Source organism: Pristis pectinata, chromosome 27, assembly GCF_009764475.1.
Source record: "Pristis pectinata isolate sPriPec2 chromosome 27, sPriPec2.1.pri, whole genome shotgun sequence".
NCBI classification, from domain to species: Eukaryota; Metazoa; Chordata; class Chondrichthyes; order Rhinopristiformes; family Pristidae; genus Pristis; species Pristis pectinata.
This window is the reverse complement of record NC_067431.1, coordinates 20519472-20537621: the sequence shown is the minus strand read 5'-3', so window position 1 is coordinate 20537621 and position 18150 is coordinate 20519472. Positions and strand designations below refer to the sequence as shown.

The 18150-nt window shown below is 39.6% G+C and overlaps 1 protein-coding gene across 1 annotated transcript; it reads right to left on the bottom strand.

The window, feature by feature from the left end:
* Positions 1–10641: 10641 nt before the first annotated feature.
* On the bottom strand, positions 10642–16765 carry LOC127583712 (marginal zone B- and B1-cell-specific protein-like). The gene is made up of 4 exons (XM_052039985.1): positions 16429–16765; positions 14817–14938; positions 11811–11915; positions 10642–11371 (listed from the first exon to the last, which is right to left on the bottom strand). Exons 1-4 carry the CDS (start codon positions 16651–16653, stop codon positions 11206–11208), a joined length of 618 nt encoding a protein of 205 aa, XP_051895945.1. The 5' UTR covers positions 16654–16765; the 3' UTR covers positions 10642–11205.
* Positions 16766–18150: the final 1385 nt, after the last annotated feature.

Sequence of the window (18150 nt, the reverse complement as noted above, 5' to 3'; positions counted from 1 at the left end):
ATGGATGAGTACAGGATTATGTTTCACTGTTGCACCGCACCATGGCCAAACACTCCTCTGACACTTACTGTTTGCCCCTGCATGGTCTTATGTTAGAAGACTATCAGGAGAGGTATTTTGGATAGATTGTGCTATGGAAGCAAAAAGAGGAGCTCGAGAGCTCTAAGAGAAGAGAAAAATCGTCTATTTTGTTATTGAAGCCTCTCTTTCTTATGTTCTTACTTAAGTTGGAGCTAAAATTAAGGGAACCAACTCTAAGTTTGCTTCTATCCTGCTGAAAACACTCAGCAGGTCAGGCAGCATCTGTGGGAAAAGAAAGAGAGTTAATGTTTCAGGTCAAAGACCCTTCCTCCATGCTGACAAAAGGACTTTGTCCTAAAATGTTAATTCTGATTTTTTTTCTTTCCACGGATGTTGCATGATTTGGTGAGTTTTCCCAACATTTTCTGTTTTTATTTCAGATTTTCAGCAAATGCATTTTGCTTTGATTTTCCCTTCTGTCCTGACTTGGATATTAGGATTTCATTGCTACAGTGTATCCTGAAACTCACTAATTAACAACATTTTAGCAGTTGCAGAAAGGCATTTCCAGCAGACACATGTTCTCAAAGTGTCCTTGAAAAAGTGTTAACATCCTCACCAATTTAATTGGAAACCCTGGCCTAATCAAATGGAGAAGAATCATCCAGGAATGCACTATGCACCTTCAACTGGTTTGGAGAATTCAGCCGGGAGAATACTGAAGCCACCAAAAATGGTAGAAGCAAAGTACTAACTCCTATACCACTTGTCCATCCATCCCGCAATCCTGGCTGCTGTCTGTAAGGAATTTGTATGTTCTCCCTGGATCTGCGTGGGTTTCCTCCGTGTGCTCCAGTTTCCTCCCACATTCCAAAGACATACGGGTTAGGAAGTTGTGGGCAAGCTACGTTGGCGCTGGAAGCGTGGCGACACTTGCGGGCTGCCCCCAGAACACTCTACGCAAAAAGATGCATTTCACTGTGTGTTTCAATGTACGTGTGACTAATAAAGATATCTTATCTTATCTTATCTTACTTCTGGCCCCATTTAAGAGAGAGAATAGTGGGTCCCACAAGTGCTTATCAGGCACCTCAGAACTCACAGAACTGGAGTAGAAATAAGTCGTCCTCAACTCCAAGGGACTGCCTAGGTGAAGGGGAACCCCTTCATCACATAAGAGTGCAGCATTTGAAGAAAGTAATTCACTGCCACCTTCCCAAGGAAAAGTTGGCATGGGCAATAAATGTTGCCATCCTGAAAATTAACAAGCTGCATGGTTTTGATGGCAAATGAAAATTATTCACCTATTTCTCATTTTCAATATAACAGAAAATGATTAACTACCAGGTAACAATTTGTTTTTTTTTGTTGTATCCTGGAGAACAACCTGGAGATTCACCAGCATGTTGCCTGGGATGGAGTGTTTCAGTTATGAGGAGAGACTGGTGAGACTAGGTCTAGTTTCTCTGGAGCGGAGGAGGTTTAGAGGGGCATAACTGAGGTGTATAAAATTATGAGGGGTAGACTGCAGGAAACATTTTCCCATATCAGAGGGAGATAAAACTAGAGGACATAGATTTAGGGAAAGGGGTAAGAGATTTAGAGGGGATCTGAGGGAGACCATTTTCATCCAAAGAGTGGAGAGTATCTGGAATGCTCTGCCTGAGAGTGTGGTAGAAGCAGAGTTGCTGACAGCATCTAAGAAGTGTCCAGACAAGCGCTTGAATCGCCTGGGCTATGGGCCAGGTACTGGAAGATGGGATTATATAAATGTGTGCCCATATAAATGTGGTTGCCATGGATGGTGGTAGGCCAAATGGCCTGTTTCCATGCTGTATGAGCCTATGACTTTCTCATGTCAGAGAGGGGTGAGAGAAGCTAACCCAGATCTATGAGTTCAATTCCAGTCCTGCTTGGACTTTATAAAGAGTTAAGGGTTGTTTATGGGGAAAATGTTTTGTGTTTCGTTTCTGGTTTCTTCTGCATTAACTGAAAGTTGTTTTGAGATTATGGGAACAGGGGCCTGTGCACGGTAGGATTGTACTTCTTCCTTTCACAAAGTCAAATTGAGCAGAATGCTAGTGAAATTATTTTGTATTTTCTCAGAAAAATGAATTAAAATCATTTGTAATATTCAGAGTGACACTGGTTTGTTCCAAATTATTCAGTTTCTTATCTTCATATAATGTTGCTATTCTGAGTAAATAAACTAATTTCATAAGTCCTGAAGCTCAAACCAAAACACTTTGAAAGTTGTGGTTGAGTCTCGAGTTCCTGTTTCCCTCCATGGCCTCGTCCTATCACTGCAACCTCCTCAAACGCTACAACCCTCAGAGTTCTGCTTTTGTCCAGTTCCGACATTGTTCAACCCTGAATTTAATTACTCCAGCACCAGCTTATAGTTTACTAGGCCCTGAATCTTTCCATCTCTGTAGCTTTCCTTTTGTTGAAGATAAAATTTATCTCTTACCAAACTTTTGGTTATTTATTCTAATACCCCGTTATGGGGCTCAGTGTCAAATTTTATTTGATACTACTCCTCTGAAGTGTCTTGGGAAATGTTGCTTTATTATGGGTGCTACATCCATGCAAGTTGTTGTTGTTCAAAATCCTATTTCACAAATGATTAAATACATTGATCCTTTTCTCTTTGGTCACTTCTGTTTGGTTATCTATTTTGTTTTCATACTTTTTTTTTCTAGGATGTAGACATCCATGACATTACCAGCAGTTATTGCCTTCCTTAATTGCCCTTGAAAAGGCAGTGGGGAGCTGCCTTCTTCAACCGTTGCAGTCCTTCTGTTGAAGGTACTCCCAAAATGCTGCTGGGTAGGGAGCTCCAGGATTCTGATGAAGAAATAGCAATGTACTTCCAAGCTGGGTGTGTGTCCTGGAGGGGAATCTGAAGGGGTGGTAATGTGTCCATATGCCTGCTGCCCTTGTACGTCTTGAGGGTAAATATTTAGGAGGTACTGGTGGAGTAGCTCAGATGATTGACGGCAGCACTTTTTGAAGATGGCACTGCCATTGTGCTCTAGCGGTGGAGGGAAAGGATGTTTATGATGGTGTGAAGGATGCCAATCAAATTGGCTGCTTTGTTCTCAATAGCGTTGAGCTTCTTTAGAGTTGTTGAGCTGCAATCATGCAGACAAGTGGAGAATATCCCATTATATTTGATTCTGTGTGCAGAACAGAAAGACACATGGTGGCACGGAGTGGTACACACTGACAATTGCAGACTGACATAGAGAAACACAAGCTCAGATACAGATACAGTCACACATCAGACAGAAATATGGACATTGCAGACTAATAACACCACACGAGGTTATAGATATAGTGGTTATGGTACTGGGGAAATACTCAGATGTCATGAGTTTTGATTCCGCAGTAAAAAACAGTGAAACTGAAGTCAAAAAGAAACAACAATGTAAGCTGTTTGATTGTCACAGATGGGTTCATTAATGTACTAGACTCACCTACCTTGGATTTTACATCCATGTTATGATAATGTTCTATTGTGAAATCACTTAGTATTACCTTCAAACTTTTTTACTCTTCATAAATAATTATTGTGTCTATATGTCCATACACATTTCAACTCCATTCCCTATAACCTCTCTCTGTTAACAAGCCATCTTTTGGATAAATGTTGAAGCAAATTCAACATTTCTGTACTGTTCTATGTTCAATAGTTTAATTTGGCATTGTGTTCGGCACAGACATTGTGCTCTGAAGGGCCTGTTCCTGTGTTCTAAATTCCTGCCTGTGGATCAGAAAGAGCTCAAGGCATTATTTGAAGAACAAGAGAGCTTTCCTGGTGTCCTGTTGAATATTTCCAGCATCTTCAGTAATTATTTTTGATTTCTATTATCCACAGTATTTTGCTATATGAATGCTTGGAATCAGAGGTACACAAGACTGCTCTTTCTGTCAACACATGGAATCAAAGCTTTCAGCATAACAAATGGATAAAAGGGTAGGGCAAGGTTGGAAAATGTTAATCATTGTCAGGGGCTGTTGAGTCCCAGGTGATCAAAGAAACTGAGTGTTGGAATGGTTTTTTTTATTGATAATGCACTTTTTTAAAATTCACTTATAGAATGTGTTGGTATCTCTGGCAAGGTCAGCATTTATTGACCAAGCCTGATTGTCCTCAACAACAGGTGTTGAACCACCTCCCTACACTGTTACGGTTTCTGTTGGGCTGGTGTTCCAGGACTTAGACCCGGCAACAATGAATGAGTGGTGATATGTTTCCATGTGAGGACACTGTGTAACTGGGAGAGAATTTGTAAATGGTGGTGTAGCAGGGTGGCCCTGTACCTTCTCTCCTTGTTCTTGATGGTAGAGGTCTTGTGTTTGGGAGATGCTGTCAGAAGAGGCTTGGCAAATTGCCACAATGTATTTTGAGGATGATGCAGACTGCAGTTATAATGCACCAGTGATGGAGGTGTGAATACTTAGAATAGAGGTTTGAGTACACACTGAGCAGACTGCTTTTTCCTTGACGGTGTCAAGCTTCATGACAGTTTTGGAGCTGAACTCATACAGGCAAGTGGGGAGTATTCCATTCTACTCCTAATTTGTGTTTTACAGATGGTACATGTGCTTTGGGGAGTTAGAAGGTCAATTACTTGCCCTTGTATTCCCAACCTCTGACAAGCTTTTGCAGTCACAGTATTTACATAGTTGATCTTATAGACTCATAGAATCATACAGCACGGAAACAGGCCCTTCAGCCCAACTGGTCCATGCTGACCAAGATTCCCATCTAAGCTAGTCGCATTTGCCTGCATTTGGCCCATATCCCTCTAGACCTTTCCTATCGATCTATCTGTCCAAGTATCTTTTAAATGTTGTTAATGTACCTGCCTCGACCACTTCCTCTGGCAGCTCATTCCATATTCTGACCACCCTCTGGGTGAAAAAGTTGCCCCTTGGGTTCCTATTAAATCTCTCCCCTCTCACCTTAAACCTATGCCCTCATTCTTGATTCCCCAACCCAGGGAAGAAGTGTGCACATTGACCCTATCTATGCCCCTCATGATTTTATGCACCTCTATAAGCTCACCCGTTATTCTCCTCCACTCCAATAAAAACAGTCCCAACCTGCTCAACCTCTGTCCATAACTCAGTCCCTCGAATCCCAGCAACATCCTCGTAAATCTTCCTCTGCACTCTTTCCAGCTTAATGACATCTTTCCCATAGCGGGGTGACCAAAACTGAACACAATATTCCAAATGCAGCCTCACCAACATCTTGTACAACTGAGTACACTTCTATACTCAGTGCCCCGACTAATGAAGACCAGTGTACCAAAAGCCTTCTTCACCACCCTACCTGTGATGCCACTATCAGGGAATCACGTACTTCTAGATCCCTCTGCTCTACAACACTACCCAGGGCCCTACTGTTGACTGTGAATGTCCTACCCTGACTTGTCTTCCAAAAATGCAACACTTCGCACTTAGCTGAATTAAACTCCACTTGCCACTCCTCAGCCCACTTACCCAGCTGATCAAGATCTTATTAATTTCTTGGTCAATAGTAACCTCTAGGACGTTAATATTAGAGAATTGTGATGGCAATGTCATTGAATAGCAAGGGTAGGCTCTACCTTGTTGGAGATGGTCATTGCCTGGCACTTGCGCAGCATGAATTTTACTGGCCTGAATGTTGCCCAGGTCTTTCTTGCTACAAGCAAGCATAGAATGTTTCATGGCATGAAGAGTTGTGAATGGAATTAAATATAGAAAACTTTAATATTTCTGATCTTATGTGGGAGGGAAGATCATTGATGAAGCAGGTGAAGATGGTTGGGCCTAGGATCTTCTTCCGAAAAACTCCTGCAGTGATGTCCTGGGGTTGAAATGATTGATCCCTACAACCATGTTCATCTTCTTTTGTGCTAAGTATGATTCCAGCTAATGGAAATAAAAGTTCCTTTAGTTACCCATTGGAACTAATTTTACTAGAGCTCCTTAATGGTCCACTCTGTCAAATGTTTCCTTGATGTCAAGGAATCAAAGAAACATTAATCCTTGCTTCAGCTCTGAAACTATGATCTTTGGGTCAAGGCTGTTATGAGGAACCAAGTGTTCACGGCATAGCTAAACTGAGCCTCAGAGAGCAGGTTAGTGGTATGTAAAAGCTGTTGGACAGTACTGTCAAAAATTTTTATTACCCTGCTCATGGATCTGTTCTCTTGAAGAAACGTGTAAAGGATGAAACGTTGCTAATCTACTGCTCTGTGGAAGAGTTAGTGATTGTAAGAAGCTGATTTAAAGAAAAATATTTACATTTATACAGCACCTTTCACAACCATGGGATGTTGCAAAGGAGTTTTCAGCCAATTGTACATTTGAATTATAGTGTAATGTAAGAAATACAGTAACTAATCTGTGCATAGCAAAATCCACAGCCTCCAAAGTCATAATGATCAGATAACCAGTTTGCTTGATGATTGAGGATAAATATTGTCCAGGATATAACTTCCCTGTCCCTCTTCAAATAACGCCATGAGGTATTTTGCATCCACTTGGGAGGGCAGGTGGAACCTTGGTTTATGAAATTATTTGAAAGATGGCATCTTCAACTGTGTGGCTCTGTCAGTAGGGTATGGGTATATTTGTGCTCAAGTCGGTAGAAAAATTGAGTTAGATTTACAACCTCTGATTCAGAGATGAGAATGCTATATACAGACTGCAGCTGACGCATGTATCTGACAACTCTAGAACCCTGTACTGTGCAATTCTCTACTGACTACTATATAAAATCCCTATTTGATTCAATGGGCAGGGTGAGAATGAAGATACGGCAGTAAAGGGCAAGCAGTGATGTTTGTTCATATCTACCACTGGTGGTGCTGTGAAGGAAAAATAAATTCAGGTGCTAAGTTTTAGGGCTGTTGAAATATATATACTATAGCTTTGATATTAGTGATGTTAAGATATATGGTGAAAGCAGCTTTAAAGAACTACTACAAAGATTTTAAAAAACTAGGCATGAGCTATCTACCTGATATAATGGATACAATACCCTAATTGGGACTGAGGTTCTGCCCAAGTGTTCATTAGTAGGGCTGTGTAATTATTCCAGTTGTTGGCTCTGCTTATTTATCCAAATTTCCTCAATAACCCAGGGAAATTGACAGCTGTGGAGATAATAAACTAGAAAAAATATTAGAAATGCACAATGGGTCTCTGAACATCTAAGTTAAATATTGATTGATGTTCTATGGATAGCTCAGGGCTTATATCACATTCTACAGAGGACAAAAGTCCAGGAAGGCAACTTGAACAATTCTGAAGTGCAGCAATGTTGTAGAGCAGTCTTTCAGAGGAGGACAAACCTAGACACTATTGCTCATTTTCTGTGGTAATGTGGGAACAGAAGTCAGTTGACCTCCTTGGTTAGTTCCACTATTCAATGAGGTCATGGCTGATCCAGGACAGCTTGGATCAGCCATGACCTCAGCTTGGTTCCTTATCCCTGAATACCTTTACTCAGAAACTGGAAAGCCATTCTCAGTTGCAGCTGTGGCACTTATTAAGCTCAGCCACTCAGCCACTGAGAAGATGTCATTAGGAAAATGTCTCTGAAATATATTGCCATGCATCTGGTACAATGTTAAAAGTAACTTTAAGAATAACTCAATTTCTGAATTTCAATAGCAACCTACAAATTCCAGCAATAGTTTTAGTTTTACTGTTTGGAGAATTTTGTTGTTTTTTTTAAAGAAATTGCAGAAATAGAAAACAAACAGAAGTCAAACAGCTGAATGGGAAAGGCAAAATGCAAGTTGCACATTTCCCAAGGATTATGAAAAGCTTGCAAAAAAGCACATTTAATAAACCAACCAATCAGATGGCTAAAAGAAGTCATAAAAATAATGTTTTGAATTATATCCAAAAAGCTTGCATTCATTAAGTCCATCAATGGGGAAGGGGAGGGGGTGGAGGGGTTGCAACTTCCTGCAATTTCCCAGTAGTTATACTGGAGAATAACTAAGAGTGGAGATGCCGAAATCTGAAACGAAAACAGAAATGCTGGAAGAACTCAGCCAGTCAGATCTGTGGAAAGAGAAAGCAGTCAATGCTTCGGTTTGGTAACCCTTCTTCAGAACTGGGGAAAGAGTGGAAGGTTTACAGTTTCCAAAGCAGAGCTCAGGGGAAGAGTGAGGTGTAAGAAAAAAGACTGGAGAGAGGTTAAAACAGATTAGGTGATAAGGAGCATGCGAACTGACCGTTAGCAAGGGGTTTTAAAGAAACAGGGTGGGAAGGGATAAAAGCATGACAATGGGAAAAGATGAGAGAGCAGTTTACCTGAAACTGGGTAATTCAATGTTCATTCCAGAAGGTTTCAAAGTGTCAAGACAGAAGATAACACGTTGTTCTTCAACCTTACATTGCGCCTCATTACGGCTATGATAGGTCAGAATGGGATTGGGGGTGCAAATTAAAGCAGCATGTAACAGGAAGCTCAGGATCATCCCTGCAGATTGAGCGCAGTGCTCTGCAGACAATCTGTTTGGTTTCTCCAATATAGAGGAGGCTGCATTGCGAACAGCAAATGCAGTAGACTAGATTGGAAGTGTAGTCTAATCTGGTCTGTTCAATCAATCTGTAGTCAGTACACTAGATTGGACTAAATTTACAATCATTAGAATTGGCAAACTAGGATAAGTGGAAAGGGTGAGCAGCTTTAATTTCCTGGGTGTCAACATCCCAGAGGATCTGTCCTGGGCCTAACACATTGATGCAGTCACAAAGAAGGCACGCCAGCAGCTCTACTTCATTAGGAGCTTGAGGAGATTTGGTATCTCACCAAAGAGTCTTGCAAATTTCTATAGGTGTATGGTGGAGAGCATTCTGACTGGTTGCATCACTGCCTAGTACGGAGGCTCCAATGCACAGGATTGTAAGAGGCTGCAGAGGGTTGTAAACTCAGCCAGTTCTATCACAGGCACAACCCTCCCCACCATCAGAGTCATCTTCAAGAGGCGGTGCCTCAAGAAAGTGGCATCCATCACTAAGGTTCCTCACCATCCAGGACATGCCCTCTTCTCATTACTACCATCAGGGAGGAGGTACAGGAGCCTGAAGACCCACACCCAACAATTCAAAAACAGCTCCTTCCCTTCTGCCATCAGATTTCTGAACAGTCCATGAACCCATGAACACTACGTCATTATTCCATTTTTTCGCACTTTATTTATTTTGTGATTCATAGTAATTTTATGTCTTTGCACTGTACCGCTGCCGCAAAACAACAAATTTCACGTCCTAAGACAGTGATAATATATCTGACTCTGAACTAAAGCACTATCTGCTCTCTGTCAGATGCAAAAGAGCACATGGTATCTTTTACTGCCACGTACCTGGATGGCAGCAAGGCAGCAAAAGATCTGGCATGCTTCACCCGGAAAGGCTGCTTGGGTCCCTGGATGGTGGGAAGGGAAGAGGTAAAGAGACAGATGTTGCATCTCCTCTGGTTGCAGGGGATAGTGCCATGGGACAGGGATGGTAGGCAGGGATGGAAAAGCAGACCAGGGAGTCAGATCATGCAACACTTGTCCATTCATTTCTCTAAATTTATTTAGAGAATAATCACTTATGTATGAAATAGTGCAAACAGCATTTATTTTCAAGAAATATACCATGTGGTGAAATGATGCTAATTGGAACAAACACAAGCATAGAGAAGAAATTTTAAACCACCAGGTTTTCTGGGGGGAATTTTAAAAAGTGCTAGACAGGAATTTTTCAAATTCTATTTCAAAGAAATGTAAACCAAGTGGAAGTCAAGGGAAAGCTTATTTATAAAACAAAATTTCACAGCCAACCATATAGCTAAATATTAGGACAGATGATAAAAAGCTTGATCAAATAGAAATGTTTTAAAGTGGCTTAACATCAAAAATATGCAAAGAGACAAAATCATTTTGTGGGAGAAATTCCAGGCCTGGCTGCCAACACTGAAGTGATTAACATCCAGAGAGAAACAACAGGTCAGAATTGGAGGATCCGGAGACAACAGAGGTTACCCAGGGGACACAAGAGACTGCAGAAGTTGTAATCTGGAACAAAAAACTGCCTGATGAACTCAATGGGTTGAGCAGCATCTGAGGAGGCAGAGGGATAATCAACATTTCGGGTTCAAGACCCTGCGTCAGGACTGAGAGTGTAGAGGCAAGATAGCCGGTAAGGGTCACTCATTCAAGACAGATTAAATAAAGGGAATTACAATGGAATGAGAACAGAAGGTTCTCTCAGTGAGTTGCGAGTCTTTGGAACTCCTTGGCAGACAGCTTAGAAAGCAGACTCCTTGTGCATATTTAAGGCTGAGATAGACATCTAATCAGTAAGAGAGTCAAGAGTCATAGGGTAAGGGCACAAAAGTGGATGAGAAATATTGGATGAGATATGATCCTGTTGAAAGGCAGAGCAGGCTCGTGGGGCTGAATAGCATACTCTTGTTCCTATTTCTTATGGCCATATGTGTATTTGCTGGAAATTCCCACTGGTGGAGCAAATCCCATAAAATTCTCATTCAGTGTAACATAAATTAGTCATTATCTCTAAAATGCCTTGTCCTAAAATAATGTAATTTCAAAGTTTGATATTAAGACAAATATGTTTATTTGCATTTGTTTCAGCTTCAGAATTTTGGAACATAGAAAAAAACTGCAGCTCTGACATCAATCATTGGAACAATTTCCAATAAAACACCGGTCTCCAGTTGTTTCTGCCCATAATGAATGGAAATGCTATACTGGTAACTCTATAACTGGTAACTCTGAATTTAACTTCAATGCAAATAATTAACTTTATCCACTTTTTGGTCAATATAATCAATCGCCCATTTTAAACATGGACTGTATGTTTTGGGATATAATTGGTTTACGTGCATCCAAAATATTTGTATGCCAGAATACCATGGAATGTGAAGTTTTGAGAACAAAACTAATAATCAATTTAAATAATATTTTGCTGAATGGATGAATTTATTATGTGACTTTTCACAAGATCTGGATTGGTGTAAATTGTGCCTGACTCATCGTTTTCAGTTTCACCACTTTAATAAATGGAAACTCCTTGTACATTGCCTTCACTGCCACTCTTCATCTTTTCCCAATCATCCACCTGCACCCCATACCCAATATGTACCATCTTCAATGTTTAGATTTCATCCTTAAACTGTGTTTGGAACTTTGTGTGCTTGGTGCAAGCTCCATTTTCACCATAGCAGAGAAAATCTTCTAAATAATCCCGGTTATTTCTGTACTCCTTGTAAATTTCCTCTTCAGTAAACTCTCCCAGGTAAGCCTGGCACATTTTGAACAACCTGTACGAATTACACAGAAATGTTAATCTACACAAGGGAAGTCTAAAGTAATTTCTTTTTTCTTTTGCATAAAATGACACCAAAGACATTTTCAATTTCAGGTTTTATGATGAATATCAATAGGGAGTTTAAAAATCTCTTAAAAATGATTACAGACTTGTGCATTTAAAGTGATTTACATCAAAAAGACAACTTTAAACCAAATTGTTGCTCTAAAGTGAGATTTGAACAGACATTAAAGCTACAAACTCACTGTTTCAAAACTATCCAAAACAGCTGATCAACCAATCCAGCAATCCTTCCACTTTAATGCCTTGACATATTCAACTGCAATTGACATACTTACGGGAATGTTGTAGTAAAAGAGCTTAGTGAAGACTTCACAAATAATGAATGTAGTCAATCACTACATACCACCTTTTCCGGTATTTTTAGTTACCTTCCAGGCCATGGTCCACTCAACATCATCACTCCTGTAAAGTCTTCTGTTTCAAGGCCTGGGCCCGACAGGCGCTTAACACCATCCACCTCTATTACACCATGCCTATAAGGCATATCAAATAAAGCAAAAATATCATTGATACATAGGGCTTTAGGATCAAATAACAATGAGATGCTTACTTATTGATGTATTACCAAAACATAATTATGCAATAAAAGCCTTTGAATATATGTTGAAACTCTGGCAAACTGACCAGGGTGTGATCCTAGTTTATTGAGCCATACATTACAGTACAAAAAATAACAAAGTTGACAATCTACAGATTATTACTTGGCCACATACAAATTGGTAAAGGGTAAAGATTAGAGTGGTAAATGCGTGGCTCAAAGCGTGGCGTGGTAGAAATGAGTTCCGATTAACAGCACACTGGCATCAGTGCTGGGGAAGGAGAGAGCTGTTTTGTTGGGATGAGCTTCACCTGAATCTTGCTGGGACCGGTGTCATGGCAAATTGCATAAAATGAGTTGTTGATAGGGCTTTAAATTAAATGGGGGGGGGGGGGGGAGGGCTCCAAATGGGATGTTTAATAATCAAGAGGAAATGAGAAAGTGGTGGCACATGAGGGGGAAATTAACAAGCAAACTGTGATAAGCAAACATTGGTCAGGGTACTCTAAAGACCCCCAAAATGGGACCTCTCAAAAGGGCAGAGCATAAATGACGAAACATCTAAGGCATATTTGAAGGGAACTACAATTGCAATGGTAGATTTTAATTTACATATTGATTGGACAAACCAAACTGCCAAAGGTACCATAGAAGAATTTGTGGAGTGCATCAGAGATTGCTTCTTAGAACAGAATGTCATGGAACCTAACCAGGTACAGTCTATTTGAGATTTGGTTATGAGCAATGAAGAAGGAATAATAAGAAATCTTGTGGTTAAAAATCCCCTAGGAGGGACCAAAACCACTATCTTCAACCTAAATAAGGGCAATTATAATGGTATGAGGTGCAGTTGTCGAAGATAGACTAGGAAAATAAGCTAAGAGTTGGGTCAGTGGATGAACTGTGACAGATATTCAAACACTGGTCCCTAACACTCAGCAGGAATTTATTCCAATTAGATAGAGGGATTCCATGAACATGAAAGCACAATTTGTGGTTAACAAATGAAGTCAAGGATAATGTTAAATTGAAAAGTAGGGCATTCAAAGTGGCAAAGGCAGGCAACAGGCCAGAGGACTGGGAAGTTTTTAGGTTCCAAAAGAAAAAGACAAAAAGCTCATAAGAAGGGAGAAAATTGATTGAGAGAAAACTTTTGTATAATATCTAAACAGTTAAGAGTTTATATGGATATATAAGTAGGAAGAAGGTGACTAAGATGGGACCTCTGGAGAATGAGGCAGATGAATTAATATCAGGAAACAAAGAAATGGCAGACATGTTAAATCATTTTTTTGAGGGGAACCTGCTGATGTAGTGTATTTAGATTTCCCAAAAGCATTTGACAAAGTGCCACTTAAGAGGCTTCTGGAGGAATTTAAAATAGGGGGATATGTGGGAGGAAGGGGTTAGATAGTATTAGGCTTGGTTTAAAGGTCGGCACAACATGATGGGCCGAAGGGCCTGTATTGTGCTGTATTGTTCTATGGTTCTATGGTGCATAAAGAAAGAGCTCAAGGTATTGGAAGAAGTGTGTTAGCATGGATTGAAAATTGGCTGTCACATAAAAAAAAAGTTGCAACAGGAGACACGAGATTCTGCAGATGCTGGAATCTGGGGCAACACACGCAAAATGATGGAGGAACTCAGCAGGTCAGGCAGCATCTATGGAGGGAAATAAACAGTCGCCGTTTCAGGTCGAGACCCTTCATTAGTCCTGATGAAGGGTCTCCACCCAAAATGTCGACCGTTTATTTCCCTCCATAGATGCTGCCTGACCTGCTGAGTTCATCCAGCATTTTGTGTGTGTTGAAAAAGTTCCAACAAATGGGTCCTTTTCTGCAATTAGTGGAGTACCCCAGGGATCAGTACTTGGCCCCAAATTACTATTTACATTAATGATCTGGAAGAGGGTATGAAATGTAAGGTTTCCAAGTTTGCCAATGATAGGAAAATAAGGTGGAAGGGCATGCTGTGATGAGGAAATTGTAATTGTGCTAAGGGATACAGACAGGTCGAGTGATTGGGTGAAAACCTGGCAATTGGAGTTTAATATGGGGAAGTGCAAGGTCGTGCACTTCGGAAAAGGAATCAAAAGGCGAATTATCTAAGTGGAGACAAATTGCAAATTACCTTAGACAGGAAATTACCTTATCTATCATCATGGGTAGTGGGATACCAAATTGCAACTGTCGACAATGGACTGTTATTTTTATATATTCAGTAAGTGTATTTTACCATGGAAAGTAAATCCTTCCTGCAAGGAGTTCAGGAAAATTTCTGCAATAACCCTAATGGATTTAGTAAATATATTACACACCACACAATCTTATGGAAATGAACTTTCTAGGTAACACTGCGAATTCTGGTTAAAGACACTAGACAAGGATAAAAATAATTGTAGTGTGGTTATAGGCTCCATTTATACTTTTGCTCCATTAGATGATGCTCATAAACCTCACCAGATACATGACCTGAGCAACAATTCCTTTTGGTCTGTGATATTAATTGAAAAAATTTAATCAGATGTTTTAAACCACAAATCATGGTGCTGTCTGAGAAATACACACTTGAGGCATTTGTCATTCTCTGTACTGTCATTTAAACCACTCCTGGATATTTCCAAATATTTATATAAATGATATATGTAAGTGATTATTGATGTATAAAAATGCACATAGCAATGGATTAATTATTCATCAATGCCAAGCTATCACGTACAATCTCATCTGAGTGTTTATTTTAAACACTTACTTACTCATTTATCTATATCACTATCCATGGCAAAGAAGGGAGATATTTCATTTTACATAAAAGATGAACTTACCAGCAAACTCACCTTTCCCAACTTTGAGAGCAGCACTTCTCCAAAGCGTCAGTGTAATCAGATTCACTCAGTATCGTTTTCCCCTCTTTCACTGCAGAGATCTGCGATTCCCTCTTGGAAAGATATTCCTGCATCTTTTTCAGTTGAGGTTGAACAATGATGGAAAATAGTTTGGCAAAATATCAATACATTTCAAAGAAGTAAAACCATTATCTTTAAATGTTTATTATAATCCAATTTCTAGATTTTCTCTACTGGAACAGTAATACTGATTCCTCACTCAAACCTCTTCACTCAGAATACATACATAGAAGACAGAATACAGCACAGGCACAGGCCCTTTGGCCCACAATGTCTGTGCCGACCATGATGCCAATTAAACTGCACATCTGCCTGCTATGGGCTATATCCTTCCATTCCTTGCTTGTTCATGTGTCTGTCTAAATGCCTTTTAAATGTTGCTATCTTTATAATACACATTTCCTTATTTCCCCTATTTCCAAAATCCCATAATATTCTTCAAAATTTTGAACAAATGAAAATCAGAAGGACTTTTTTTGCTATACTTTCATTATCGTTGACATTCTGTCCACTGAAATTGACAGCAGCGTGTGAAGGACTGGCTTCACCTAATTTGATTAGTCTGCCTCGATTAGTGATTCCCAGTATATATTAAAAAATGCATGCAAAAATTCAATGAATGATAGCTAGCAATGAATGTGTACTTATCAGATAGCAGAATGCCACACACCATAAATAGAAATTTTCAGTACTTCTTGAATGCATTCATTCTAAATTTAGTCATGATTGTTTTTGCCAATTCAAATTTGGTTGCAAGTTCTGCTATGAGCCATCCCCATTCTCCTTCCGCAATCCAATTCCTGAGAATGATAACTGAATCAATCAGTTACTTTTGTCATTTCCAGAAATAAGCAAAACTCCTGATGCTTCCCAAAAAAAACCTAGTTTGAGGATCTGAATGCCAATGCTTTGTTTGTACACAAATAAATATTCCTTCTAGATCCATTCACCAAGCACAAACAGATACAAGAACATAGAACAAAGAATAGTACAGCACAGGAACAGGCCCAAGATGTTGTGCCAAACTAATTAAACTAATAATTAAATGCCTAACTAATCTCATCTCTTCTGCTTGCACAATGTCAATATCCCTCCATTCTCTGCACATTCACGTGCCTTTCTAAGAACATCTTAAATGCCTCTATCGCATTTGCCTTCACTACCATACAAATATAATGAACTCCTGTTAGTGAAATTAACTAAGAAATAAATTATATTTGCATAACATCTACACAATATTGCATAGCTATAAAAGTATTTTTGAATTGTAGTTACCATTACAATAGAGGGATTTTTGGTTATCAATTTATTATTTTTCTTTTTATTATTAAGATGACTAATGTCACTGAATTAATAGTTTGTTAATTGGATAAATGTTCAACTTTGACTTAGAAGCTTGATAAACCTTGTTTAAAAAAATAAAGGAAATGATAGAGCAAAGATAGAAATAGTACCAGATAGGTCAAGAAGAAAAGATAATTGCATCTCTACATGAATATATACCAAAACATAGCACTAGTATATAATAGAAAACTGAACCTACCTGATAAGAAATAGCTCTGCAAGAATCACATTTCAAATGATCAGGCATATGGCTGGAGTGAAACTCTTCATCATTTAGATTTGGCGATTTCATCTCAATTGTCCCTGATTTTTGAAATTGCCCTATACTTTGAGAATCAGACAATTTCTTACTAGCTTTCTGACTGACTCCAATGACCATGTTGTACAAGCATAAGGATAGAATTGCCAGAACAAGAATCTTCATGATAGCCAGTGTGTTAGTGACTGGCGATATAGTCAATCAGTGTAATTGAATGTTCTAGATCAGAGGCTGGTGTTAAAAAATTCCGATGCTTACGTGGAACGATGCTTAGTTTCCTTTTGCTGCACCAATGAGGAAATGAAAAGTTGCAGCTGTCTGATTTTACAATATAAAAGGGGGAGGAGAGAAGAAAAATGGTTTTTTAATATAGCTTCTCAGACAAAACCCAACGTGTCTTTTAGCTCCCCACACAAGCATCTGAAAATCAAAACAACTAATTATAGTTCAGAAGGGCCCTGAGAATATTTGTCACTCTTTCATAGTTCCAATCCTCTTCTCTTTATGTTTTGTAGTCACCTTCATACAGAAATCATCTGGCCTCCATTTGGTGTTTATCTAAACCAGCTAAAAAGTTCTCTGCTCATTTTCATTGCCTACAAATGAGAAATATCTGGTCTCCACTCAGTGCTTTGTCACAACATACAAAGATACAAATTAGAAACAGGAGTAGGTCATTCACCCCTCAAGTTATAGGGGCGGCACGGTAGCGTAGCGGTTAGCGCGACACTATTACAGTGCCAGAGATCGGGGTTCGATTCCCGTCGCTGTCTGTAAGAAGTTTCTACGTTCTCCCGTGTCTGCGTGGGTTTCCTCCGGGTGCTCCTGTTTCCTCCCACATTGCAAAGATGTATGGGGAGGTTAATTTGGGTTTAAAATCGGCGGTGTGGACTCGTTGGGCCGGAAGGGCCTGTTACCACACTATAAGATTAAAAAAAAGTCTGCTCTGATATTCAACAAGATCATGGCCCATCTGATTGTGACCTCAGCTCCACATTTCTGCCAATTCCCAGTAACTCTTCACTCCCTTGTTTATGAAAAACATATATACCTTTGTCTAAAAATATTCAAATATTCTGCTTCCACCACCCTTTGAGAGAAAAAAAAGGCATTTCATCTTTGTCTTGAATGAACGACCACTTATTTTTAAACAGAGATCTCCAGTGATAGATTGCTTCACATAAGGAAAGATCCACATCCACCCTGTCAAGGCCCCTCAGGATCTTATATGTTTCGATTGTCCCCTGTCACTCTTCTAAACTCCAGTGAATACAAGCAGAGCTTGTACAACCTTTCCTCCCAAGACAACCCACCCTTTCCTGACATTGGTCTAGTAAACCTTCTCCGAACAGTTTCCAACACATATGCATCCTTCCTCGATTAAGGAGGCCAATACTATACACAGAACTCCAGATGTGGTCCTACCAATGCTCTATGTAACTGAAGTATAACCACACTACTTCTCTTCCCCTAGCAATAAATGATAAGATTGTTAACTTTCTTAATTACCTGCTGCACCTGCACACTAACCATTTACGAATGATGCACTCAGATACCAAGATCCGTTTACCTCTCAAAGCTTCCTGCACCATTTAGATAACATGCTTCATTTATCCTGCCAAATGGACAATTTTATATTTTCCCACACTATATTCCACTTGC

Bases quoted from the DNA above. Each gene is read 5' to 3' on its own strand.
- LOC127583712 (XM_052039985.1), bottom strand. From the start codon at position 16,653: ATGAAGATTCTTGTTCTGGCAATTCTATCCTTATGCTTGTACAACATG. The intron at 11,916-14,816 runs GTGAGTTTGCTG...TATGCCTTATAG, and splicing joins TGCTCTCAAAGTTGGGAAAG to GCATGGTGTAATAGAGGTGG. The intron at 11,372-11,810 runs GTAACTAAAAAT...TAATTCGTACAG, and splicing joins AGTGGACCATGGCCTGGAAG to GTTGTTCAAAATGTGCCAGG.